The sequence below is a fragment of the Lepus europaeus genome, chromosome 7 (genome assembly GCF_033115175.1).
Source record: "Lepus europaeus isolate LE1 chromosome 7, mLepTim1.pri, whole genome shotgun sequence".
Taxonomy (NCBI): Eukaryota; Metazoa; Chordata; class Mammalia; order Lagomorpha; family Leporidae; genus Lepus; species Lepus europaeus.
In genome coordinates, this window is record NC_084833.1 from 5888228 (window position 1) to 5913824 (window position 25597).

At 66.1% G+C, this 25597-nt stretch overlaps 2 protein-coding genes across 2 annotated transcripts; one reads left to right on the forward strand and one right to left on the reverse strand.

Annotated features, from left to right (window-relative positions):
* Positions 1–1979: 1979 nt before the first annotated feature.
* OVOL1 (ovo like transcriptional repressor 1) lies at positions 1980–8640 on the reverse strand. The gene is made up of 4 exons (XM_062197763.1): positions 8541–8640; positions 3379–3596; positions 2456–2645; positions 1980–2275 (listed from the first exon to the last, which is right to left on the reverse strand). The coding sequence occupies exons 1-4, from the start codon at positions 8638–8640 to the stop codon at positions 1980–1982; spliced, it is 804 nt and encodes a 267-aa protein (XP_062053747.1).
* A 6599-nt stretch (positions 8641–15239) lies between these two features.
* On the forward strand, positions 15240–22223 carry AP5B1 (adaptor related protein complex 5 subunit beta 1). Its single transcript, XM_062195815.1, has 2 exons — positions 15240–15470; positions 15551–22223. Exons 1-2 carry the CDS (start codon positions 15321–15323, stop codon positions 18032–18034), a joined length of 2634 nt encoding a protein of 877 aa, XP_062051799.1. The 5' UTR covers positions 15240–15320; the 3' UTR covers positions 18035–22223.
* Positions 22224–25597: the final 3374 nt, after the last annotated feature.

Below are 25597 nucleotides of genomic sequence, written 5' to 3' on the forward strand. Positions count from 1 at the left end.
CCCGCCGTGGTGGAGGCCGAGGGGAGACCCGGGAGCCCCCACCCCGCCGTGGTGGAGGCCGAGGGGAGACCCGGGAGCCCCCCACCCCGCCGTGGTGGAGGCCGAGGGGAGACCCGGGAGCCCCCACCCCACCGTGGGCCTGGCACCCTGTAAGCTGCCCCCCCTGCTCCCCAAGCCGTGACGTCTGCGGCCCCAGCACCGGGCTGTGTTCAACTCAGCCCGGGACGGGAAACGGATGTGGCCGGAGTTTCACGGGGAAGAGAACTCTTCCTTGGCCGCTGCTAGACACATGGTGAAGGTCGGGCCTGCTGGCTCCTGTCACCCACTCCTCCCTCCTCGTCCAGCTGGCCGGGTGCGACGGACCGACACTCAGCTGAGGCTCAGGGACCAGGTTCCCTGCTGTGACCCGGGCCGGGTGATGATGGGGAAAGCCTGGCAGTGCCCGGCTGAGTGCCCCCCTCCCCTGATCTGCAGGATTGGAATCCAGCCCCTCCCCCAGTTAGCGGTGAGACTTGGGGCTGCTTTCTTGTCTCTGTTGAGGTGGGGGCGGCTGGAGGGGCCAGCGCTTCTGAGCGGCCATGCCAGGGGGCCGGAACCAGAGTGTGGGCGTCACCCCAAGGTGCCTGCCTGGAAGTGCCATGGACTTTGAGCCCTGTGCTGCAGTGCTGCCGGCAAGAGAGGCTGGGGCTGGGAGCCCGAGTGGCTGCAGAGCCTGGAGGCTACAGCTGGCGGGGCCTCGGACGGGGCGCACGAGGGTCAGGCATCCCAGCCCACGTTGCTGGAGCCGGCGGGCTGGGCCCCTGCCTCGGCTGGAGCGCATCACTCGCTGTGCTGGATTTCATGGTACCGGGAAGACGTGGCCCATAAAGCAGAAAAGTCGGAAACCCTGGGAGCCATCAGTCCCCTGGCTAGCTGGGGGGAGGTGATAAATGAGACCGACAACACAGCCTCACGCTGAACCCAGGGATACAGAAATGTAAACACAAACAGAGCTTCCAGATAAGGCGGGTTTTATAGATAACGTTTTCAGAATACAGCAGCTCCCTGGACACAGAACGAGAGGCTCCGAGTCAGTCCACACCCTTCAGACAGCCCCGGGAGGCGCCTTCCCCGCACCCGGCCAGTACCGGGGCCCCGCTGACTCCACGCGGGGTCTGGCTTCCAGGGCTGCCCAGCCTGGCGTGCTCTGTGGTCTCTGGTGTCTGCCCCCGTGGCTGTCCAGCGGCTGCCCCTAGCCCCTGCAGGTCTCTGCTTATCAGCAGGAAACCCAGTCTCATCAAAGGAGCCAGAGCCAAGCCCAGCCTGGAGAGACTTTGGGATCCCAGCGAGGCCAAGGGAAAAACAGTCAAAACAAAAATAAAAGGCCATCTAATACCTCTGAGGTGTTGGTTATTGCTGGTCCCCTGCGGTGCAAGGGTTGCCGACCCAATCAGGCCCACAGCCGTCAAAGCTCCTTCCTCATCCCACCTGGCTGGCCCCAGAGCCCCGCCCCCCGGACGGTGGCTCCTCCCTGAGAGGCGGGAGCGGAGGAAGAGGAGGCGCGCTGGGCGGCTGAAGGCTGCCCTGGTATTCCTGGAGGCGGCCGCCCCCCAGAGCCGAGGCACACAGGAGGTCAGAAATGTGCAGGATAAATAGAACGGCGGGGGTGGAGAAAAGCCAGCTCCATCCCTCTCTTAAAAAGTCGCCATTGGCACCAAAAATATATTACTATCTGTACACTGTATCTTTAAAAAAAAAAAAAAAGGAACTAAAACCTCCTTGGCACCTTGTAGCTGATTTCTTAAACACGAGGTGATCCGTGGAAAGGCCTCCCGTCTGCACACGCGTGTGCGAGCCGAGTGCACACCCCCAGGCCCGCCGCCGTGCACCCACTGCCCGGGGCTCAGCTCAGTCTCTGGCCGCAGGCAGACGCGCAGGGTAGAGCAGGGGCCAGAGCCCGGTCCACGTGAGCGCGCAGGCCTGCAGGGGTGGGGGGCGGCTCAGAGGCGGGGGCTGCCCTGCAGCAGGGAGGTGACCGTGCTCTGCAGGGCCGCGGCCACCTTCTTGGAGGTCTTGCGCAGCAGCGGGCTGTCGGGGTGCAGCTCCTTGAGGTGCAGGACGTGGCCCTCCTGGCTCTCCGAGGTGCAGCCGCACTCCTCGCACACGTACAGCTTGGCGCGCCGCTCCTTGTACGCGTACTTCTGCTGCACGCCGTGGATCTTCTTGAGGTGCGACTCCAGCGAGCAGCGCTGGGTAAAGGCCTTGTCGCACAGGCTGCACTTGTAGGGCCGCACGCCTGCGGGGCCGGGGGAGGGGGCCGAGTCAGGGACCCACTGGACGCGGGAAGGGGTGGGCGGAAGCTCCTCCCAGGCCAGCTTCCCCAGGGACTTCCAAAGCCTTCGCAGTGACCTGGGCGTGGGGGGTGGGGTGGACGGGGCGCCCCCCCCCCCCCCCCGCCAGCCAGGCACACACTTACCGGTGTGCGTGCGCACGTGCCGCTTCAGGTCGAAGGTGTCGTTGAAGCCCTTCCCGCAGTAGGTGCACAGGTGCCTCTTGACGTCGTTGTGACACTTCATGTGACGGTTCAGCATGCGCTGGTAGCTGAACACCTTCTGGCAGATGTGACAAGTGAAGAGGTCGCCGCCGGGACCGTCCCCCAGGGTCACCTGTGGGCCGGGGAGGGGTCAGAGCCAGGGGCCCGGGAGCCCCCCCCCCCCCCCCCCCCGGCTCAGGTGGTCACCCAGGCCTACTCTGTGGTTTCTAGAGACGGGCAGCCTTCTACCTGCTAGACAGTGGCTGAGGGAGGCAGGCCTCACCAACCCCTGTTCTCCCGCGCGGGATGGAGAGCCGCGGCCTGCCAGGCCCCCACGTGATTGGAACCCTTTGGCACCCAGAGGGTGCTCTTGCCTATCAACCTTTTTGATTTTTTTTTTTTTAATGACGGGAAATTTCCAAGTCACACAAAGCCGGAGAGGCCGAATCCTAGAGCCCGACGGCCGGCACTCGGGGCCGGCATTGTTGCCTGCGGCCGCCTGCCTCACCTAGGACCGCCGGGTGCCAAGTCCCAGATGCCACAGACGTCTCTGCAGGTGTACCGCCCAGAGGAGCTGCGGCTGGCACACCGGGGGCCAGGCCTCTGTCAACATTCCGGGGGCTGCTGCTACTGCGAGCGGCCCTAACCCCTGGGGACAGCAGGCCACGCCTCGTCCTCCGGGGGCCCCTCTTCTGCCCTGTTGCCAGTGAAGGCCCTAGCTCCTCCTACACGTCCCAGCTAGGTTCACTTCTCTGCAGAAACCCGGGCTCTGGGCGCAGGTCTCCGTCTCCGTCTGACGCGAGCCACGGCCCGCGGGCACAGGTCCCCACGCACCCGGTCCTCAGAGACGGCCTGGGACAGGTTACCTTCATCTTGGTGCGTAGGAAGCTATGTTCCCGGCTCTGGACGTCTACCACGCGGCCCATGTCTTCCGAGGGCAGCTGGGCCACCACGCAGGGTCCCGGCGCCAGGCTGTAGCCGGGGTCCCGGGTGCTCATGTCCAGGGCCAGGGGGCAGGCGGGGGGCTCGGCTACGGACGGCTCCGGCTCCCGGTAGGGCTGCGGTGGGCAGAAGCCCAGGCTGACTGGGGAAGAGAAGGCGGCCAGGTGAGGGGTACGGGCAGGGAGGAGGGGCGGGGGCGTCAGCGAGGTGCCGGGGACCTGGGCCCGGTGCCTCCCTTTGCAGGCATGCGGCAGGCTGGGGCTGCTCTCACCCCACGACATGCCGCACCTCCCTCCTGTCCCATTAAGGTAATGACAGGTGACGCCAGCCAAGCGCCACCCGCTGAGTAATTTGTGTCTTAGCGGGACTGGGAGGCCCGAACAGCCCTGGCGATTGTCCCCGCAGAGCTGTCTGCCTGCCCCGCCTGGGCCAGTCCCTCCGGGTTCCAGGCCAGGCCACCCCACCCCACCCCGCTCCTTGAGGCTCAGAGGGCTTCCCGGTGGCCTAGGCCCCTCCTCCACGCAGATTCAGCTGCTGGCCTTGGGGGCCAGAGTGGTCCTGGCCCCCGCCTCCCCGAGATGGGCCGGGCCCACCGGGCCTCCAAGCTCCCTCCGCGGCTGCTCAGCTCCGCAGGCAAACAGGCCAGGTGGGTGGCGTGGGCAGGAGGTCACCGAGCAGCAGGTGGATGAGGCCTAACAGTCCCCGGGCAGCCCGCCCTGTGCTGACGCAACCCTCCCCCATGCCAGGACCGCTCAGCGGGCTCCGTGGGTCGGGCTGGGCTCCCTCCGGCGGTGGTGGCACCGATACTGGCAGGGCAGCCTCCGACAGCCGCTCCCCACGCTCCCCACGTTCAACGGGGCGGGGAGGCCTGGCCTCAGACCCTGACGGTGCAGGCGCAAAGTGGAACCTGCAAAGCGGCTCTCCCCAGGGGGCCCAGGGAAGCCGGGGCGGCGGCAGGGAGCAGCACCCCGAGGCCAACCTGGGACTTGAGGCTGGCCGGGAGGGGGGACTGCCCTCTGTCCCCCACCCAGGAGGGCCGGGGCCTGGGGCGGGGCGGAAGAACACAGCAGCGGGGGAAGGCGCCAAAGTTTCGGGAGAGGCCCCGGCTCTCGCCCCCTCAAAACACAACAAAGGTTTGCTGGGAGGGGAACACAGCCGCCTGCTGCCCAGAACCCGTTCTGCTGGCACTGGCGTCGGCCAGGCCGGGGGCCTAGGGCAGCCACCTCATTCAGGGAGCTGATTCACCAGCGCCCGGCCCCAGCCTGGCCCCTGAACGGGCTGGAGCTGGGCCTGGGGCCGAGACAGCCCGGGAGCTCTCCCCTCTGCTGTGAGCGCCCCGAGGCTGGGCCACAGCGCCTGCACACGCAGCCACAGAGCCAGGCGTGGCAGCAGGTGCCTGGGATGTGGTGGCCATCGCTCTGGGCTCCCTGGCTGGGGCTCTGAGGAGCTGAGCCAGTTCGGGGTGGGTTGTGTGTGGGGGAACCATGTCCTCTGCCTGCTGGTCCCATTTCTCGCACACCTGGGAAGGCTGGTACTAGGGACTGGGGCCAGCCGGGGAGCCTGCCCGGGTTGGCGCCGTGCCGCCTCCCTCCCTGAGCGAGGGGCAGGTGAGGCTGCCAGGGTGGGGACGGTTGCCTCATCGCACCCACCCTGCCAAACCTGTCTCCCTGCCACCCCCGTGAGGGCGCCCCTGCCACGGCGCACGCACAGGGAGTGATGGGGCCGCCCATGCTGAGTGGTGCCCAGCGGAGGGAGGCAGGAAGCAGAACTGGTCGGGCCCTGCTGTGCCGCTGTCCCCTAATTAGGTGTTTCCGGCAAGGTGGAGGCCACAGTGGCCACGCATCAGACGCCCACGGCTGCCCGTGGAGTGTGGCAACGCTGTACCAGCCAGGCCTCCGCCCTCAGGGGACACCTGGGCTCTCCTCTTGTTGGCCCATATTGTCCCTGCTTGGATGAGGCTGTGGGTCCAGGCCCAGGCCCTGAGTTATCAGAAGGGGGCCATGTCCAGGGCAGCTGCCCCCCCCCCCCGACTCTCCTGCCTCACCCTCTCTTGGATTGAAAGCTACGGGTCCAAACGTGGGATGCTGGTGTGGGTCTACCCACGGGGCAGGGCATGAGGCCTGGTCCCTAGCTCTCTGGGGACAGCTGGATACCCCAGCTGATCACCTGGGAGCTGATCAGGGAGGCGGGGAAACAAGTGTTTGCGTGTGGGGGGGGGGGTAGTGCACCTCATAGCTCAGGTCGCACCCCCATCAGGAAGGGGGGTAGTGCACCTCACAGCTCAGGTCGCACCCTCATCAGGAAGGGGTCCTCCGTGCCCACCTCCTCTGATCCCTGCAGGGCAGGGCAGTGGCACAGGCCACCAGCCCGGGAGCGCCGTGGCTGCGCCCTGGGCCTGCAGCCGCAAGCTGCCGCTGCCAACATCCTTCTCCCGGGCACTCTCTGCCCCCGTTCGGCATCCACTGGGCAGTCAGCCCTGAGCGGCCCCCTTAGCACTCCCAAGAGCAGGGCCTGGGTACCACGTGGGACTCTGTACGACACGTGTAGCACAGGAACCCCGATACCGTGCTTCGCCTGCCCCCATCCTCCCTGGGCCAGGAGGACGTGCCCTCCCCGCTCTCTGAGACAAACAGCCTGGCCACCTTCTGCCCCGGGACGTCCCGGCAGCCGGCTTAGCAGCTTGGGCAACAGCACCCCACGGGGCCGGCCGTCCCCCGGGGGCCAAGCTGCCCCTCGGCCCCCATGCGCTGGCTGCCTGTCCGCTCTCCAAGCCTCACTCCCTGGAGGGCATGGCCGGCCAAACAGCAGCTGTTGCGAACACTTCCCAGGAATTGCTAGAACCATCGTCCTCGTCGGAGGGCTAGCCTCTGCTGCCCCCCACCCCCTCCTGCACCCACACTCCGGGCTCCAAGCCGGCGTCCTCAGCCTCTCCGGCTGGGCCTGCACAGAGCTGCCCAGGGCCTCCCGTTGCTGCGGCCAGCGCGTGGGTCTCCCCGACAGCTGCAGAGGGTCGGCCGTACCACGCCTGCAGGGGACGCTGGGGCCTGGTCTCCCCTCAAGTGCCTTCCTGCCGTGAGAGTTCCCTCCGTGGGCCGGGGGCTTGGTTATGTGGCTCCACACCCGTCCTGGATCCCACAACCTTTCTCTGGGGCTTCTTGAAACGACAGGTGCCTGGGGTCATCCCCAAGACCTGCAGTCACCTTTGAGGAAACAACGGGGAGGGGCACCATCGGGACTTGGCCGTGAACTCCTCACCACCCCCTTTCAATCGCCCGGACCCTTCCCCCTCCCGTATTGGGAGGACAGTGCGCCCTGGGAGGGGGAGCCTGGGGAGACGCGCCCAGCACTCCAGAATCCACTTGCAGGTGGTCCCCGAGAGGCTCTGAGGCTCTGAGACCCCCAGCAGGAAGTCAGGCCTCAGAGGCCCCCACCTTCCCGCCCGGTGGGAACAGGGTCAGTGCTTAGCCGGGAGGGGGCGGCCAAAACGTGCCCAGCCGGCTCTCGGGTCATGGCTGGCTGGGGATGGAATGGCTTAACAGGCAGCCTCACCCCCTGCCCCCTGCCCCCCCCCAGCCCTCCGAGGCAGCGGGGCGTGCACGGAGCACATTCCCTCTCTCAGCTCCAAAAACAGTGGGAAACTTTCCCGCGGACCGCACGGCTTCTACGGGCAGAGGTGAGCTGTGTCCTGGACCCCACAGGACTCACTCCGGGCCAGGATAAGGGCAAAGCCTCAGCCATGGCCGGCAGGTGAGCCCCCTAGGCGGGGACCGTCCTGAGTGAGCGCCTGCCTGTGCCCTCACCTGGACAGCAGCAGCAGGCGGCCACCCACAGGACAGCCCCTGGGGTACAGGTCTCCCCCCCCGACTGTGGCTACCAGAAGTGTGGTGGGAAGTGTGGGGGGGGATCACCCGGCAAGGAGGCCAATGACTTGGGAGGGCGGAATTCCTTTGTCCCCGGTGAGAGTCCACACACGGTCCAGTCCGTTAGTGACCGGGATGGGACTAAAAATAACCGCACCCGCGGTCACCTTTCCCACAGTCCAAGTTCAGTTTATCAGATTCCGGGGAGCAGCTGAGCAGCACGGGGGAGGCCGGAGCCAGGAAGGGGCTCTGTCCCCGCCCCGGCTGGGCCTCGGGGCCAGCCAGCCAGCCAGCCAGGGGGCTTGGCAGAGCCAGCAGCTGTGTTAGCAGAGTTCCGAGCCCACACCCTAGGAGCAGTGCCTCAGTTTCCCCAGTGGGGATGCCTGCTGGCACACTGCTCCCTGCGGCACCACAGGCACAGCAGCTCGGCCCCCGAGGGCCTCCCCGCCTCCCCGCTGTCAGCAACAGCTTCCCCGGGGAGGGAAACGGGGAGGGAAACCGAGGCGAGAGCCCTCCCGGGGCCCCTCACCCAAGAGCTTTTTCCTGGCTCTCCTACAAGGCCTGGGGCGGTGCCAGCCAGCCTGTGTGTGGATCAAGGGTCAACGTCGGTTGGTTAATTACAACCGCTCCCCCCCACCAGGCACCGGGCCGACTGCAGCCCCCGCCCCACCCCCAGCCCGGGGAGGGGGAGCTGCGACGGAAGCCGGCCCTCTCCGGACCAAGGATTCGGCGGGGGGCGGGGAGGCGGAAGGCGCGGGAGCGTCCCCGTGGGGCCCCCCCACCACCCAGGAAGATGCCGCCGGAGGAGGAAGGGACACCTCGGGTTACTCATTCGAAGTTCGACGCGGACGCCGTCGGGGCGTCTTCCAAAAATAAACCGGGCGCACCGGCTTCCCGGGGTGGAGTTGTGGGGGGGAGGTGGGGTCCTTGCAGCCCGTTCAGCTCTGCCCTGGCTCCGTGAGGCCGGGGGAGGTGCTCCTCTAACGGGGCCAGCGGGGTGCCGCGCGGGACCCTCGGCGTGGTGGGGGGCGACACCCAGCGAAGCGGCTCAGGTCGTACAGAAACTCCAGGCCGCCCCCCGCCCGTCTCCCGAGAGTCCCGGCTTTCTGGATTTACGACGCGGGAGCCCGGTGCGCGCCCCCCGGGCAGAGGGGCGACCCGCCGGCCCCTGGCGAGCTCGCGGGGTCCCCGCGGCCGCGCACCTGCGAACCGCCCTCGCGCCGCACCTGGCACGTAGATCTCCCCGCGCTGCTCGTCCGGGAGCTCGCTCCAGTTCCGCTTGCACGTGGAGACGCACGGCTTCTTCACCAGGAACGCGCGGGGCATTTTACAGCCGTCCTCTCCCGGGCCGGTGCGCTTCGGTCCCCGGAGCCGGACGGCGCGGGACGGGGCTGGTGCGGGGCCGGTGCGGGGCCGGGGTCTCCGAGGCGCACCCGCGTTCCGCGGAAAGACGGTCCGACTCCGCGGAGTGGCGCGGTCCGCCCTCCGGACCAGGGCGCGTGCGGCCAGGTGCGCCGGGCGGCGGAGGAAGGGGCAGGTGAGCGCCTGGCGGAGCGACTGGCGTCCCCGCGGCCGCCCGGGAAGTCTAAAAGTGCGAGCCGGACGGACGGGTTCACGCTTTATTGGCTCCCGGCGGTGTGTGTCGGTGGGGGGGGCGGGTGTGATCCGATCTACTCGGATCTAATTAGCTTGGAGTGGCCCGAGGAGCGACAGCGCATGCGTTGGGAAATAACGGTGACAACCCACCTATTTGTTACCTGTCGAACCGGTTTCCATTCCGCTGCCGGTGAGGTGGCCTCGCGGCCCGGGCGGGGGCGGGGGCGGGCGCCGGGCAGCACCGGCTGCGCTGCGGGCCCGGCGCCCGCCCGCCCGCCACCCCCCGCCGGGCACGCTGGCGTCTGCAAACGGGGAGTTTCGGAGGGAGCGGGGAAGAGGGCGGGCACGGGGCAACGTTATTTGCACCGCGTTCGCACGCTCCGCGGGTGATGAAATGCAACTTGCCCGGCTGGGCCCGGCCCGACCTGGCGCGCCCAGGGCGCCTGGGGAGGCGCGAAGCCGCCGGGGCGGGAACCGGGTCTGCGCCCCGGCGGCCCCGGGGATCCCAAAGGCCGGGCTGAGCCCGGGTGTGAGCTGCTGTCGGGCTTCGTGCGGGAAGGCACGCGGGGGCCGCAGGAGCGCGCCGGTCAGTGGGCAGGGAGGCCGGACGCACGGGCTCCGGGCGCACGAGTCCGCGGCCTGACCACACACCCGCACAGACTGTTTTTTCCTGTCCCGCGTGGCCGGATCTCACTCAGGTGCGGCGAGGCCAGAGGAGAGCTTGGGGCCCAGGACCCAGAGCTGGTCAGCCGCTCTTGCCCGATGCAGCCACCACCGACCGCCTGGAGCTGATTCAGCCGGGTCCCTCCCCCTATTCATCGGCTCTGCTGGGTCCCCAGGCCCTGCTGGGGGCCACCGTGGAGATCCTGTGACACTTTGGCCAGGGCCATTCTTTTCCCATCTGATCCATCAAGGGCAGGGAGGAGACCCTCCCCTTCCCCGGCGCCCCCCTCCCCAGTATAAGAGTCCCTCCGGCCTGACCTGCTGCCTTCCCCAGGGAGTCTTACCTGCAGCTGGAACAAGGAACAGATTGAGAGGAAATGAGCCTGATAAATGAATTCACATAGTTCAAAAGTCAGCAGTGGGGAGAGAAGGCTGCTGCTGGCCGGCTTCCGGGTGTCGGGTGGAAATTGGTTTTCTCAAGGGCAGGGAGTCCCTTCCCGCCCCCACCCTCTGCCGGGCGCCTCCTGGGTGTGTGGGGAGAGCACCCAGATGGGCCTCCTCGTCCTCACTCCACGGCCTGTATGTCCGAGGGACTTTCCTTGTCCGTCCGTCCCTTGAGAATGCCACCTCCTGCCTCCTGGGACGCTGGGAGGGACAGGAGCTCCGGCCAGCAGTCTGCCCCCTGCCCCTGCTCTTCACCCCGCCACGGGGACACACCCCGGCTCTGTGCAGCCCACCCTTCCCCTGTGGGGCCTCCGCCCCAGCCTGATGCTTTCTTTCCCCTGACATTAAATTGGGCACCTGCTGGGCACTTCTCCCGGGAGGCCGGTGCAACAACACCTGTCTGGGAGAGCGGTGACTTTAGTCCATTCACCTGGCAAACGCGCCCTGAGCACCCACCTGCCCGGCTGGTGGGCAGCGGGTGCTCAGCGGATACCGTGGAGTCTGCGTGGACGGACCTTTCTCGTGGGGACGTCCAGGGTGAAGCAGCCAGTGTAGTGCCTCCGGTTGGCCAGAGCATCTGGACGGAGGCCCCTGGCCTGAGGAGTGGGGGGTGTTGGTCCAGGCTGCTCATGGCCCCGTTCATGGCCTCTGCAGCTGTGCCTGGCACCAGGTGGGTCGTTAGTAAATATTTGCTGAATGAATGAATACCCCGTTTTCTTGGCTCATGGGACCCATTTGCTGTTCACCTTACTGCTTGTGGTAGACATGGGCACAGAGCAATCTGAAGGTAAGGAAAACAGTACTGCGGAGTCTGTGCTGAGTGTGGACATGGGTGAATGTGGAGGTAAACAGCTCTGTGAGGGCAGGCAGCTCTTATTTAACATTTACTTATTTTATTTGAAAGGCAGAGTTACAGAGAGAGGGAGAGGCACAGAGAGAGGTCTTCCGTCCACAGGCTCACTCCCAAGATGGCCACAGCAGCCGGAGCTGGACAGATCTGAAGCCAGGAGCCAGGAGCCAGGAGCGTCTTCCCAGTGTCCTACATGGGTGCAGGGGCTCGAGCACTTGGGCCGTCTTCCACTGCTTTCCCAGGCCATAGCAGAGAGCTGGAAGGGAAGAGAGCAGCCCGGACTTGAACCGGCGCCCACTTGGGATACCGGCACTGCAGGTGGCGACTTTACCTGCTACACCACAGGCCTCGTTGTGGGCTGATCTCACTCATCCATCCCTGTGTTCAGTCAGTACTTCTGGGCGCCTCCTCTCTGCTGGGGATGGCCAAGCTGTGATGCGCGTGGACAAAAGACAGGAACGCTGGGGTAAGCATTTAGCCAGAGGTGGCGGTGGCAGGGGTGCTGAGCGTGGATGGCCCAGAGCAGCCACAAGGAACCCCGAGACTGCGTGGCTGGCTGGGGAGGGGCGTGTAGGAACCCAGGGGGCGGAGGCCAGCCGGCCACAGCACACAGGGTTCAGGGTGGTGGGGAGCAAGGGGCTGCACAATGGGTGTGGGTGGCGGGACCAGCAAGGAGCCCACCATGCAGGGCACAGTGGTGGCCCGGGCCACACTGCAGACTGAGCTAAGCGGGCCACTCCCAGGGCAATTCTGCCAAGGCGTCTCTGTTGGCACCATGGCGTCACGGGGCGGGGAGGGTAGGATGGGGAACCACAGGCCGGGCAAGGACCTGGCTCCCCAAGAGTGGCGCCCAGGAAGAGCGAGCAGGAGCTGGGTGGAGGCGGAAGGTTTCAAACCCCCCAAGTCTGTCCCCCAGCAAGGCCTCTGGGAGGTGGTGGGCGTGGGGAGAGGGCTGGCAGCCGGCAGAGGCCTCAGGCAGAAGGACCAAGGGGCCAGCCCCGGCTCAGAGACCAGCGATGGCTGCCCCGGTCTGCGTTCCCGGTCTGTGCAGTGGGGCTGTCAGTTGCAGCCCTGCCACTCGCTTGCTTGTGCCCCGACGGCCAGCAGCCCCCCGACTCGCCGAGCAGCTCCTTGCCTGCCACCCACTGCCCCTCTGATAGGCACAGCCGGACAAACCGAAGGGCTTTGAGTGACATGCTGAGATCCCGCCTCTGGCCTCCTGACCCGGGCCAGGGCCGCTGGGGCTGCTGGGGGAGGCGGCCGAGGTGCTACGGGGGCAGCTGCAGCGAGCGGGTTCCGCTCGGGGGTCCTGGGAGCCGGCTCAGGCTGCCCCACAGCAGCCACCGGTCCCCCTGCCGGTTTATCCCAAGTGCACGGTTCCCACAGCCCTTTCGGTCTTAGGTACTGGAACCCTCAGCTTCGAGGTGCTGAAAGCCCCACGCCCCCAGCCCCCCATCTTGCTCTCCTCCCACCCCACACATTCGCCCACTGGCCAGGGCTGTGCCATCTCCACAGTAGCCCCCGCACCATGGAGCAGCCCCCACGGCAGCTGTCCGTGGTTCCAACCCCAGTGCAGCGCAGGTGCTGGGCGCAGGCAGGTAAGGCACCTGCATTGCAGATGGGAGCAGCTGGGTCTCCCATCCCAGCTTCCTGGGGGGCGGCAGGTGATGAGGGTCAGGTACTTGGGTCCCTGCCACCCACGTGGGAGACCCAAAGTGAAGTCCTCGCTCCCAGGTTTGCCTGGCCCAGCTCAGCCATTGCAGGCCTCTGGGCCTGGACCAGTGGGTGGGAGCTCTCCAATAAGTAAAACTTTAAAAAAAAAATTAAAAAAAAAAAAAAGATCCGGGTCCGACCACAGCTCCCCTCCGTTCAAACCTCAGGTGGCTTCATGGCAACCACACCGTCCCGCGACCTGCCCCCCGCTGACCGCCCAGCCAGCCCCTTCCCCACTGGCTCCCCACGTGCCAGCCGCACCGCCTGCTCCCCTGGCCCCCAGCAGGCCAGGCCTGGTCCAGGCCGAGACCTCTTCTGAGGCTCCTGCTGCCCGTTTTTAATAGATTTTTTAAAAGATCTAATTCAGGAGCTGGCGCTGTGGTGTATCAGGTAAAGCTGCCACCTGCAGTGCCGGCATCCCGTATGTTGAGTCCCGGCTGCTCCTCTTCCGATCCAGTTCTCTGCTGTGGCCTGGGAAAGCAGTAGAAGATCACCCAAGTGCTTGGGCCCCTGCACACGCATGGGAGACCTGGAAGAAGCTCCTGGCTCCTGATCAGCCCAGCTCTGGCCGTTGTGTCCATTTGGGGAGTGAACCAGCGGATGGAAGACCTCTCTCTCTCTCTGCCTCTGTAACCTCACCTTTCAAATTAATTAATTAATTAAAAAAGGATGTAATTCAAAAAGTTCAAAATCCCCCCTTACGTGAGTGTGTGTGTGTGTGGGGGGGGTCTCCTCACAGTCACACACGCATGGCCGCTGACAGAGCAGGTCCATCCATCAGCTGTCACTCTGCTGCCCCTCCCCCAGGCCCAGGCTGCCCTGGGTGTCCCCACACCCACCCTGAGGACACGGCTCGCGGCTCCCCCGGAAGCTGACCTGCCTTTATCCAGGCCCGAGTGCAGGCTTGACCTCAGGCCCAGGCTGCAAGGGGGACAGCATGGGGAAGGAATGAGGCAGGGACACGGAGCCGGGCCTGCCGGGCCCAGCCTGGCCTGGGCCAGGGACCAAGGCAGCACTACCCTCCCACAGGAGGGCAGGGCCCATCCCGGGGCCCGGACACCTGAGAGGTCAGCGGGCAGCTGGGGGGGGGGTGGGGGAGCAGGCAGGTGCAGCCCACAGCTGTTTGCCAAAGTCCACGTTCCACTCCAGGGAGCTCTTTGCCCGTGGGAAATGACCCCTTCCGGTGTAAGCAGGGCCCACCCTTGCCACCCCACGGGTCTGTCCTCTTCCCCCAAGACCCTGGGTCCCAGGGAGCCAGGGGTCAGACAGGCCGAGCGGGCTGCCTGTGTGCTGTGTGTGTGTGTGTCGTTCCTGGCTGTGTGCGTGGCAGCGGCCACATAGGCAGCTATCAGCCTCCGTGGCCTCAGACGGGACACCAGACAGGCTCCGGCCCTCCCCAGCGCTGGTCTCACCCTGGCCCCTTTCATCTCGGGTTTAATGAGCCGGGCCACCCCACCCTGCAGCCTCCTGGGCAGGAGTCATCAGTCCCATTTTATAGATGGGCAAATTGAGGCACCCAGAGGGAAGTGGCTTGGGGCTGCCGCCTGTGACTCAGCCGCGGAGCCAGGACCCCAGGAGCTGCGCCCAGGCCTTCCGGCTGGACCTGTCGCTCCGGGTGGCGGCGTCCACCCCCCACCAGCACCCTGGGCACCTCCTTTCTAGCGCTCCCTACCCAGCGCCCTCCCAGTGGGGGCGGCGGATGGGCCGGGGCAGGGAGGGGCTTGCCAGGCTTGGAGGAAGGGGAGCCGCGCGCCCGTTTGGCTGTGGCTGGCGCGGCGGCGGCTCCGGCTGCCTCATCTTCAAAGCGGCTAATTGGAGCCAGAGGCGTTAGGGGCTGCGGGCGGCGGGGCCCCCACGCCCACGGTTCTGTGTCCTGGAAACCGGCGGTCGGTGGGGCAGTGCAGGCGGGGAGGCGCGGGAGCCCCGGACCCGGCGCCCCCGGGAGGCCCGAGCGCCGCGCTCCGGCCGCGCGTGGCCCCGGGTCTCGGGTGGCCAAGCCTCTGCCTCCCGGGCCGTGCGGGACGCGCCGCGCCGCGCCGCGCCAGGCCCCGCCAACCCGCGCGTCCCGAAGCTGCATCCCGCCGTCTCCCGGGCCCCCACCCCACCCCAGGATCCCGCCGGCCGGGGACGCGGCCGAGGGCAGAGGTCAGCGGCTCCCGCCCGCCCGCGACCCCGGCGCCGGCTGCTCGCCCCCGAGCCGAGCGGGTGGGGGCCCGGCTGGCGTCAGGGAAGCCACGCCAGGCCCCGCGGCGCCCGTCCGACCGGTCCCGCTCGGGCCCCGGAGCCGCACCTCGCACGCCCCCCGCCCTCGCCCGCGGCCCTGCACCCCCGCGCGGCTCGCGGTGCGGGGCGCCTGGGCGCCGGCCCGGCCCCGGCCCGCGGCGGTTTCGGGGCAGGGGGCCCCGCGCGGCGGGACAGTTACTCAGCCCCAGCGAAACCGGCGAGTCGGCACCTGCCGGGCGGGCGGCGGCCCCGTTACGCCCCGCCCCGCGCGCGCCCGCCCGCGCGCCCCCGCCCCGCGCGCGCCCGCCCCGCCCCGCGCGCCCGGAAGGAGCCGGCGGCCGCTGAGTCAGGCGCGCGGCGCGGCCGGCCCGTTACCGCGGGCACCTCGCCCGCGCCCCCGGCCCCGCAAGGGCCCCAGCAGCGCGCGCCGGCGTCGCCCCCCGCGGCGGGCCGGTTCCTTCCTGGGGTGCTCGCTGGGCAGGGGTCCCCGCCGCGCCCCTGGCGCCCCCTGCCGGCCATGGGGCCCCCGAGCCGCGAGGCCTGGGCCCAGCGCCTGGGCGCCTTCCGGGCCAGCCCGTGCGCCTTCCTGGCCGGTCCCCAGGGCGAGGAGCTGGGGCGCGAGCTGCTGAGCGACCTGCGCGGCGACAAGCTGAGCGAGCAGACCAAGGTAGGCCCCGCACGGGGGCCCGGGCCCGCCCGCCAGGCCCGCACCCCGTGTTCATGGCTCCCCTGAACTCCCCGTGCCAGGTCTCCCTGCTGGCCCTGAGCTTGGAATACGCGGCCCAGCTGTGGCCCGACGCCCCCGCGGCCGAGGCGGCCGCCGCCTCCCTGCTGGACACCCTGGTCCTCCTGCCGCCGCGGCCGTCGGCCCTGCGGCGGCCCCTGCTCCTGGCAGCCACCACCGCCCTGGCGGCCGGAGGAGCGCTGGGCCCCGCCTCGGGGGCCTCCTGCCGGCTTCTGCCCCTGCTGCTCGGCCTGGCCTTGGGCCGCGACCCGGGCCGAGGCTTCGGCCCCGCCTCGGAGCAGCGCCCCCTGCAGGCCACCGCGTGCGAGTGCCTGCGGGAGCTGGAGAGCTGCCACCCCGGGCTGCTGCGGGCCTCGCTGGGGCCGCTGCGGGCCGCGCTGGCCCAGGAGGGCCCCGTGCAGCCCCTCAGCCTGCTGCTGGCGCTTGCTCTGCGCAACGCCTTGGCGCTGCGGCCCAGGGCTGGGGCTGGCCTGCAGGGCCTGCTCACCGCCAGGGTCGCCGCTGCCGGGGCTTCTCCCTGGAGCTGGATGCAGGCCGCAGACAGTGATGTCCCCCTTGAGCCCCAGGCACCCAGCTGGCCAGTGGCTGAGGAGGGGGCGCGTGGCCTCCTCGCACTAGAGCTCGGCCCCGAGGAGTCCCGGGAGCTGAGGGCCACCGTGGCCCAACTCCTGGACGCGTCCTATCTGCTGGCCCCCGGGGCCCAGGCCCTGCTGTTGTGGCTGCTCTGTGGGGCCCTGCGCGGGCTGCGGGGGCAGCCGCCGGCGCTCTTCAAGCCGCAGCTGGTCCGGCTGCTGGGCACGGCTCGGCCGGCGCTGCTGCACGCGGTTCTGGCGCTCAAGGCGGCCTTCGGCGAGGCCCTGTTCACAGCCCAGGACGAGGCCCTGCTGCTCCGCCGGCTCACCTTGGCTGCCCAGCACCCAGCCCTGCCCCTCCCCACCCACCTCTTTTACCTCCACTGCCTCCTGAGCTTCCCCGAAAACTGGCCGCTGGGCCCCGAAGGCGAGGAGGCCGCCCCGCTGCTGCTAGGGCTCCGGCTGTGCCACGGCCTCCTGCCCAGCCCTGTGCACGAGCCCACGGCCCTCCTGGCTCGCCTACACTTGCTGTGCCTGCTCTGTGCCGAGGACACCGAAGAGGACGACAAAGGCCAGGGTGGGAGCCCGCAGCGCTACCTGGAGGAGCTGCTGGCCGGCTTGCGGCAGCGGGCGGCCCTGGACGGCGGCCCCCGGGCCTCGGCCACGCTCTGCTTCCAGGCCTCGTACCTGGTTGCCCGCTGCCTGGCGGGGCAGCCTGCGGTGCTGACGCCCCTGGTGCGCGGGCTGGCGCAGCTGTACCGGGCCCGGCCTGTGCTGGCTCCCCACTTTGTAGACCTCCTGGACACGGTAGGCCCTGAGCTGGGGGAGCCCCTGAGGGTGGCGCTGTGCCGGGAAGTGGTGTCGCGGCCAGGCGGGGATGCAGCTCTTGGCTGGCACCTGCAGGTGCTGGCCAAGGTGGTGGGCGGGGGTCCCCAGAGCACCACTCTCCGCTTCCTGCAGGCCGCGGCCGCCCACTGCCCTGACTGGGGCCTGCAGCAGGCGCTGTTGCGGGTGTGCCGGGCCCTGCTGGGGAGCGGCGGCGGCGGCGGCCTGGCGGACTTGCTGCAGGCGCTGGCCCGGCGGCTGGAGGACCCCGACGGGCGCGAACACGCCCGCCTCTACTACGTCCTCCTGGCCCACCTGGCAGGACCCAAGCTGGGGGTGGCCCTGGGCCCTTCACTCGCTGCACCAGCGATGGCCTCTTCACTGGTGGCCGAGAACCAGGGCTTCGCGGCAGCCTTGATGGTGCGGGAGGCCGCAGCCCCCATGCGGCTGAGCGTGGGGCCGCGCGTGGTCACGGGGCCGTGCCCGGTGCTGCAGCTGCAGGTGGAGGCGCTGGAGCCCGCCTACTCTCTGGAGCTGCGCTTCCGGGTGGAAGGGCGGCTCTATGCACCCTTGGGGGCCGTCCACGTGCCCTGCCTGTGCCCCAGCCGCCCGGCCAGCCCTCTGCTCCTGCCCCTGCGGCCCAGGCGCCCGGCCCCCGCTCGCCTGCACGTCCAGGCCCTGTACACCACGCCCGCTGGCCTCACGTGCCACGCCCACCTGCCGCCTCTGACTGTGACCTTCTCCCACCTCTTCCTGCCTTTCCCCCAGTCCCCCAGGGGTGCCGAGCCGGGCTTCTTCGAGGCGCTCTGGGACTCCTGCCTGCCGGGGGGTGCCGAGAGCCGTGTGTGGTGTGCACTGGGGCCGCAGGGGCTGGAGACTTTGGTGTCTCGCCACCTGGAGCCGTTTGTGGTGGCGGCGCGGCCTCCTGCCAGCTACCACGTAGCCATCCGCCTGCTCCCAGACTCGAAGCTGCTGCTGCGGCTGGAGGCGCCCCAGGAGGACGGGGTGCCTGTGGCCCTGCGGACCGACGACTGGGCCTTGCTGCCCCTGGCCGGGGACTACCTCCGCGGCCTGTCGGCTGCTGCCTAAGCTGCCGGGAGACGCGTGTCGGGGGACAGGACTGTGGTGCTTGGTGGGGAGAGGGGGCTTGCCTAAGGGCAGCTGAGCGTCAGGGTGCTCCGAGGGCCCCTTTCCCATAAAGCCTGCCTCTGCCGATGACCCTCTGCCTCTGCTTCTCTCTGGGCCTGAGCTGGGAGCAGGCCTCTGGGCTGGGACTGAGAGGCCCAGGAGAGCTTCCAGACTGCACGCCAGCACTGCCAGCGTCCATCCGCGGTTCCTTGCTGCCCAGTTAGGCTGTGGTTCTCCAGGGACCCTGGCCAGGCAGGGTCTGGCCTTGCCCAAGCCCCCTCGGTGATTCAGGAGCTCGGGCCGGGTGGGGTGCCGGACTGACAGCCGGAACTCTGGAGGGGAGGCCGTGGAGACCGTGCGGCCCCGTCTCAGGGAGGGAGGCCTCTCCCTGGCTGTGCTGATTGGAGCCAGCCCCCAGGAAGTCTGGGCTCAGGAGTCTTGCTGGGTGGGAACTGGCCCCCCTAGTTCTTCCGACAGGCGGGACGCTGGGTGATCGCGGCCAGCTCTGCTGCCGGGCAGCTGGCCGGGGTCCACGTGCGTTGCCTCACTGCACCCTTGCGACAGTCCGGCCCACGAGGAACTCTGCGATTTTCCTAAGGTCACTGGCTGGAGGGAGTGGTGTGTTGTCATCCCCTGGCAGCAGTGGGCGGCCCTCTCTGGCCTGGGCAGCCCTCAGGACGCTGCGGTCAGCAGCACTGGGTCGGAAGCGAGACCTCGGCTGGGCCCTTGCTGCTCCAAGGGGCAGGTTCTCTTCTGCCGCTGCCAGCGGCCCCTCCTGCACGGGTGGCCTGTGGAGCTGTCCCAGGTCAAGGTGGCAGGCGGGAACTTGCTCTGTCACCTGGAGGCCATTGCCAAGCGAGGGAGGGGCCAGAAAAGGGTGTCAGCCTGTTAGGGCACATTCCCGGGAGGGCTGGGGAAGTCCGCCCCCTGGAGGCCACCACTGGAACTGCTGGACCCTGGAGGGGGGGGGGCTGGTACCGTGGCCCAGACACCCACAAAGCCGGGGGCCTGGGCTGCGCAGAGCCTGAACCTCTCCCGGCCGGGGCTTGCAGGACAAACAGCCGTCGCCTGCCCTCCTCCACCCACAGCCCTCGCAGGGCTCCTGGCTGGGGGGCCGACTTCTCACGAGACTCATGGCAGAGTCCGGAGATGGATTGGTGTTCTGTTTGCCTGCAGACACAGAGGTGGTGGCAGCCTTTGGCTGGGAATGAAGACCCCCAGAAGCATGGACCACAACCCCCCCCACCCCCGCTTCCCTTGTATCCACCTGCTCCCTGGGGACTGGAGAGCAGCACCACGCCAGCACTGGGCTCAGCGACGGCTCCTGCAGCGCCCCAGGGGGCCAGGGGGCCTGTGGCCTGGGCTGCACGGCGGCGTCGGCGCGTGCGTCTCTGAGCGACTGGGGGTGCTGTTTGCCCACGTTCCACTGCTGTAGCAGGAAGTCGGGCTGGGTCCCTGTGAAGAATGTAGGTTAGGTCTACAGCCTGGCACGTCCAAGACCGGTGCTGGCTCCCGCTCATCACCCGGACAGCCACTCTGGCCGTGACCCCCTGGCCCATCCACTACCCCGAGTCCCACAAGTCCCACCCCCAAAGACAGGGCTTTGATGAGTAGGTTCCCAGCACAGGCACTCTGGGGAATGGAGGGGGCGTGGCCAGCCGGAGGTGCCCACCTGCCTGCCCCTTCACTCCCGGGATCCCAGCAGTCGCGGCGTGCTCCCGTGGCTGCCTGTCCTCCCAGGGGACCCGCGGTCGCATCAGTCACTCGCCCACCTGCGTGGACGTGCTGAGTGCACACTTGCAGGTGCACCGGTGTCCTGCCTGCCGTGGGGCCAGCTCTGGCTGCTGGGAGGAGCACTCCCAGGCCGGCACGCCCCGGGCAGCGGGGGAGGCAGGCGCCTGTTGCCACGGAGGCTGAGCAGCAGTGACCGCTCGTGTGAAGCCAGGGGAAGCCCTGGGCGGGGCTGTTGGCTGATCTCGGTCTCACCGGGAGGAAGAAGACGGGTCTTCTCTGCCAGGGTGGCTGTAGGATGCAGCAAACAAGAACGGCGTGTGCCCGAGGGCCAGCGAAGCGACCCCTGGGGCGTCTGTGCGAGCACCTGTGCCGCATGGGAAATCACTCCTCCCCCGAAACTCACACCGCCCCCGGCATCCTGTGCTGCCTGTCAGCCCCGCCCTGGTGTTCAAAACTCCCACACCCGTTCTGTGTCCTGCCCTCAGGGGTCCTTGGCGAGGTGAGCCCTCCCTCATGCCCACAGTCTGGGCCCCTGCCTCTCGTGGGCCCCTGGCATCCCTGGCTGCCCCAGAGCTGTGGTCAGGATCCCGAGGGGGCAGCGGACCCCCCACCCCACCTTTTTAAGGCTTTTTGATCTGAAAGGCAGAGTTAGAAAGATCTGCCGCTTTCTCCTCAAACGGCACAACAGCCAGGCTGGGCCAGGCCGAAGCCAGGGGCCCGGGACTCCATCCAGGTCTCCCACGTGGGTGGCAGAGGCCCAAGCACTCCCCAGGCACGTTAGCAGGGAGCTGGGTGGGCAGTGTGGGGCCTCCGTACTCACCTGGCAGGGGAGACGCCAGGCCGGCACAGGTGCACTCGGGACGTGCTGACCCCTGCGACTTCCCCAAACGTGGGAAACTCCCCTGTGAGGTTTGCAGTAGTGGGGGACTGTGTTCCCAGCAAGTGGAGCAGCCAGGACTCGAACCTGGGACACCTGCCTGGCAGGCAGCAGCTCACCCCGCAGCGCCGCGCTGGACTCCTCTGTCTCCATCGTGAGCGTCGGCAGCGATCAGCCGTGTGGAGCTGTTGGTTCCACTGAGAAAACCTACAGGAGACACTGGTCTGGACTGCGCTGCACTCGGCCCCTCGGCCCAGACCACCGTGGAGTCACACCCTGCAGTTTGTCTGGCCTGGCTGGAGGTCAGAACGGCCCCGTCCACACGGGCGGCTCAGCACCACAGGGGAGCTTCCTTTGTGGACACAGCCGGGCCACTGTTCTGTGCTGCTGCTTCCGTCCACGGCCCCAGCGTCTGCTGGGCTCCCACTCTGCTCACAGACCACCGGGGGACACTAGAAGAAGAATGCCAGCCTTCCGAAGTGCCGATCCCTTCAGTCAACATAAAGAACGCACAGCTCTGGGGCCGGCGCTGTGGCGCAGCGGGTAAAGCCACCGCCTGCAGTGCTGGCATCCCACATGGGCGCCGGTTCAAGTCCTGGCTCCTCCACTTGCATCCAGCTCTGCTATGGCCTGGGAAAGCAGTGGAAGATGGCCCGAGTCCTTGGGCTCCTGCACCCACGTGGGAGACCTGGAGGAAGCTCCTGGCTCCTGGCTTTGGCCTGGTCTTGTCCTGGCTGTTGAGGCCATCTGAAGGTGAACCAGTGGATGAAGACCTCTCTCTATGTAAAACTCTGCCTTTCAAATAAGTAAATCCTAAAAACAAACAAAACAGAACTGGCTTCTTGAAGAAAATTAAACCATGTCAAGGTTTGGTTAATGCTTGGCCTGCACTCAAGCCAGCACCTGCTGCCTCGCAGGTGTGCCAGAACCGGGGCTCGAACCCAGACACCGAGGGGGCTGCAGGCATCCCGAGCAGCCTCTCACCCCCCCCCCCCAACAGTTTTTTTAATGCTGAAAGTTATTAAGAAGCCTGAAAACCTCCATGACACGACTGCTTTCTCAGGGAAAGATAACATGCCGCCCGCAGCATACGGCCAGAATGACCAAGGGACCTCCCTGCAGAACCGGCACCAGGCCCAGACGGGGGCTCTGACAAAGGCCACGCCGGGCGCCGAGAGTCATTCATGGGACGGGAAGGGAAGCAAATGCAATGTTGGTAACACAGCTGATGGAGGACAGACAAAAACGACAGACCGACGTCATGCATGTGAGGACCGAGTGAAATGTGGCAACATGCAACGCTCAGTCAGGAGGTAAGGCACCGGCTGGCGCTGCGGCAGAGCGGGCTAAGCTGCCGCCTGCAGTGCCGGCACCCACATGGACGCGCGTGCACACACGCACACACACACTCACTCAGGTTTGCGCAGCTGTGTGCGACTATAAAGTGGCCGTGCAACCTGCAGTCACATAGAACGATAGTTATAACAAGTAGGAAAAATTTTATTTGAAAGCCAGAGTTACACAGAGAGGAGAGGCAGAGAGAGGGAGAGAGAGAGAGAGAGAGAGAGAGGTCTTCCATCGCTGGTTCACTCCCCAATTGGCTGCAACGGCCGGAGCTGTGCTGATCCGAAGCCAGGAGCCTGGAGCTTCCTCCAGGTCTCCCACATGGGTGCAGGGGCCCAAGGACCTGGCCGTCCTCTTACTGCTTTTTCAGGCCACAGCAGAGAGCTGGATCAGAGGTGGAGCAGCCGGGTCTCAAACCTGTGCCCATATGGGATGCTGGCGCTTCAGGCCAGGGCATTAACCTGCTGTGCCACAGCGCCGGCCCTGACCTGCAACAATTTTAAAAGCTCTTTCTTCTGTCAGTGGCGGTAGATTTAAATGGAAGGTGAGACCTGCTTATTCAGTACGCTGACTTCAAACACCAGAAACACGGAGACAGTGTTATACATTTTTGTGGAAAAAAAAAAATCAAGAGTAGCTCGACGAGTGCTTGCTTTCTTGCTGTTTTTAAAAAAGATTTCTTCTTTACTTGGGAGGCAGAGCGACAGGGAAAGACAGTGAGAGGTCTTCCATCTCCTGGTCACTCCCCAAGTAGCCACAACAGCGGGGGGCTGGCCGGGTCCAAGCCCGGAGCCTGGAACTCCATCCGGTCTCCCACGTGGGTGGCAGGGGTCCACGCACCTGGGCTGGATCAGAAGCGGGGTGACCACGGGCCAGCGCTGTGCCACAGCAGGTGAAGCTTCTGCCTGCAGCGCCCATATCCCATGTTTGTGCCGGTTCGAGTCCCGGCTGCTTCACTTCCTGTCCAGCTCACTGCTGTGGCCTGGGGAAGCAACAGAAGACGGCCCAAGTCCTTTGGGCTTTTGCACCCATGAAGGAGACATGGAAGAAGCACCTGGCTCCTGGCTTCAGCCTGACCCAGCTGCTGCCATTGCGGGCATTTGGGGAGTGAACCAGCAGATGGAAGACCTCTCTCTCTCTCTCTCTCTCTCTCTCTCTCTCTCTTTGTAACTCTGACTTTCAAATAAATACTAACCAAATCTTTAAAAAATTCCAAGCAAGGAGCCAGCACTGTGGCGCAGCGGGTTAAAGCCCTGGCCTGCAGCACGGGCATCCTATATGGGTGCCGATTCTAGTCCCGGCTGCTCCACTTCCGATCCAGCTCTCTGCTGTGGCCTGGGAAAGCAGTGGAAGATGGCCCAAGTCTATGGGCCCCTGCACTGAATGGGAGACCCAGAGGAAGCTCCTGACTCCTGGATTCAGATCGGCGCAGCTCTGGCTGTTGCAGCTCATTGGAGAGTGATCTCTCTCTTTCTCTTTTTTATTTTTTTATTTTTTTATTTTTTTTATTTTTGACAGGCAGAGTGGACAGTGAGAGAGAGACAGAGAGAAAGGTCTTCCTTTTTGCCGTTGGTTCACCCTCCAATGGCCGCCGCAGCTGGCGCGCTGCGGCCAGCGCACCGCGCTGATCCGATGGCAGGAGCCAGGTGCTTCTCCTGGTCTCCCATGCAGGTGCAGGACCCAAGGACTTGGGCCATCCTCCACTGCCTTCCTGGGCCATAGCAGAGAGCTGGCCTGGAAGAGGGGCAACTGGGACAGAATCGGGTGCCCTGACCAGGACTAGAACCCGGGGTGCCGGCGCCGCAAGGCGGAGGATTAGCCTAGTGAGCCGCGGCGCCGGCCCTCTCTTTCTCTATCTCTTTCTCTCTCTTTCTCTCTCTTTCTCTCTCTCTCTCTCTTTCTCTCTTTCTCTCTCTCTCTCTCTCTCTCTTTCTCTATCTCTTTCTCTCTCTTTCTCTCTCTCTCTCTCTTTCTCTCTTTCTCTCTCTCTCTTTCTCTCTTTCTCTTTCTCTATCTCTTTCTCTATCTCTTTCTCTCTCTTTCTCTCTCTCTCTCTTTCAAATAAGTAATCTTAAAAAACCATCTTCGCACACCCCACCCCACCCCTGCGCTCTGGTGCGGGAGCTCAGCCACCCCCCTCCCCCGACAAACACCGGTGTGCGAAGCGCAGACCTCACCCACTCCCCGGTCCCCCTTCCCTCGCTGTCGTGGGGGCAGGAAGGCCTCCATAATCACCAGGCTGTACCTGGTGCGGGAACAGAGAGCAGAGCACTAGAACAGAAATGGCAGAAATAGCCCCCCGTGTGCCTGGGAATCCAGCCCCTGGATGCCGTACTCTGTGTGCCTTTAACCTCGTCAGCATCGTGCTTGGACCATCACCCACGGCCTTCCCAGGCACATTAGCGAGGAGCTGGGTTGCAGGTGGAGCAGCCGGGACTCGGGTGGTGCTCTGATCCAGGACGCTGGCATGAAAATGGGGGTGTGGGTCCTGGCTCCATGCAAACCAGCTCCCTACTAATGCGCACCCTGAGAGGCAGCAGGTGAGGCTCAGGTACCGTGGGCCCTGCCACCCACGTGGGAGACGGGAGGAGTCTGAGTCCCTGGGTTCAGCCTGGCCCAGCCTTGGCTGTCATGGACATTTGGGGAGTAAAGAAGCAGATGGAAGACTCTCTCTCTCTCTCTCTCTCTCTCTCTCTGGCGTCTTCCTGTGCCTTTCACATAAACACAACTTAAAAACAGTGCAAAACAACCACAAGACTGTCCACTGACAGACGATTGGGTGATAAAGTGGCATGTACACAGGAAATGTAGTATTATTCACCCATAAAGAGGAAGGACATTCGGACATTAGATAGATAAACCAGATAAACCTCGAAGGCCTTTTTTTTTTTTTTTTTTTTTTTGGACAGGCAGAGTGGACAGTGAGAGAGAGAGACAGAGAGGAAGGTCTTCCTTTTGCCGTTGGTTCACCCTCCAATGGCCGCTGCGGCTGGCGCGCTGCGGCTGGCGCACCGCGCTGATCCGAAGCCAGGAGCCAGGTGCTTCTCCTGGTCTCCCATGGGGTGCAGGGCCCAAGGACTTGGGCCATCCTCCACTGCACTCCCGGGCCACAGCAGAGAGCTGGACTGGAAGAGGGGCAACCGGGACAGAATCAGTGCCCCGACCGGGACTGCCGGCGATGCAAGGCGGAGGATTAGCCTAGTAAGCTGCGGCGCTGGCCCGATTTTTTCCATTTCTTCTAGGTTTCCCAGTTTGTTGGCCTACAGCTCTTTGTAGTAATTTCTGATGATTCTTTTTATTTCTATGGTGCAGGGGCCCAAGGACCTGAGCCATCCTCCACTGCACTCCCTGGCCACAGCAGAGAGCTGGCCTGGAAGAGGGGCAACCAGGACAGAATCTGGTGCCCCGGCCTTTTTTTTTTTTTTTTTTTAAAGATTTTATTTATTTATTTATTTGAGAGGTAGAGTTACAGAAGAGAGGAAGAGACAGAGAGAGGTCTTCCTTCCGTTGGTTCACTCCCCAGATGGCCGCAATGGCTGGAGCTGCGCCGATCTGAAGCCAGGAGCCAG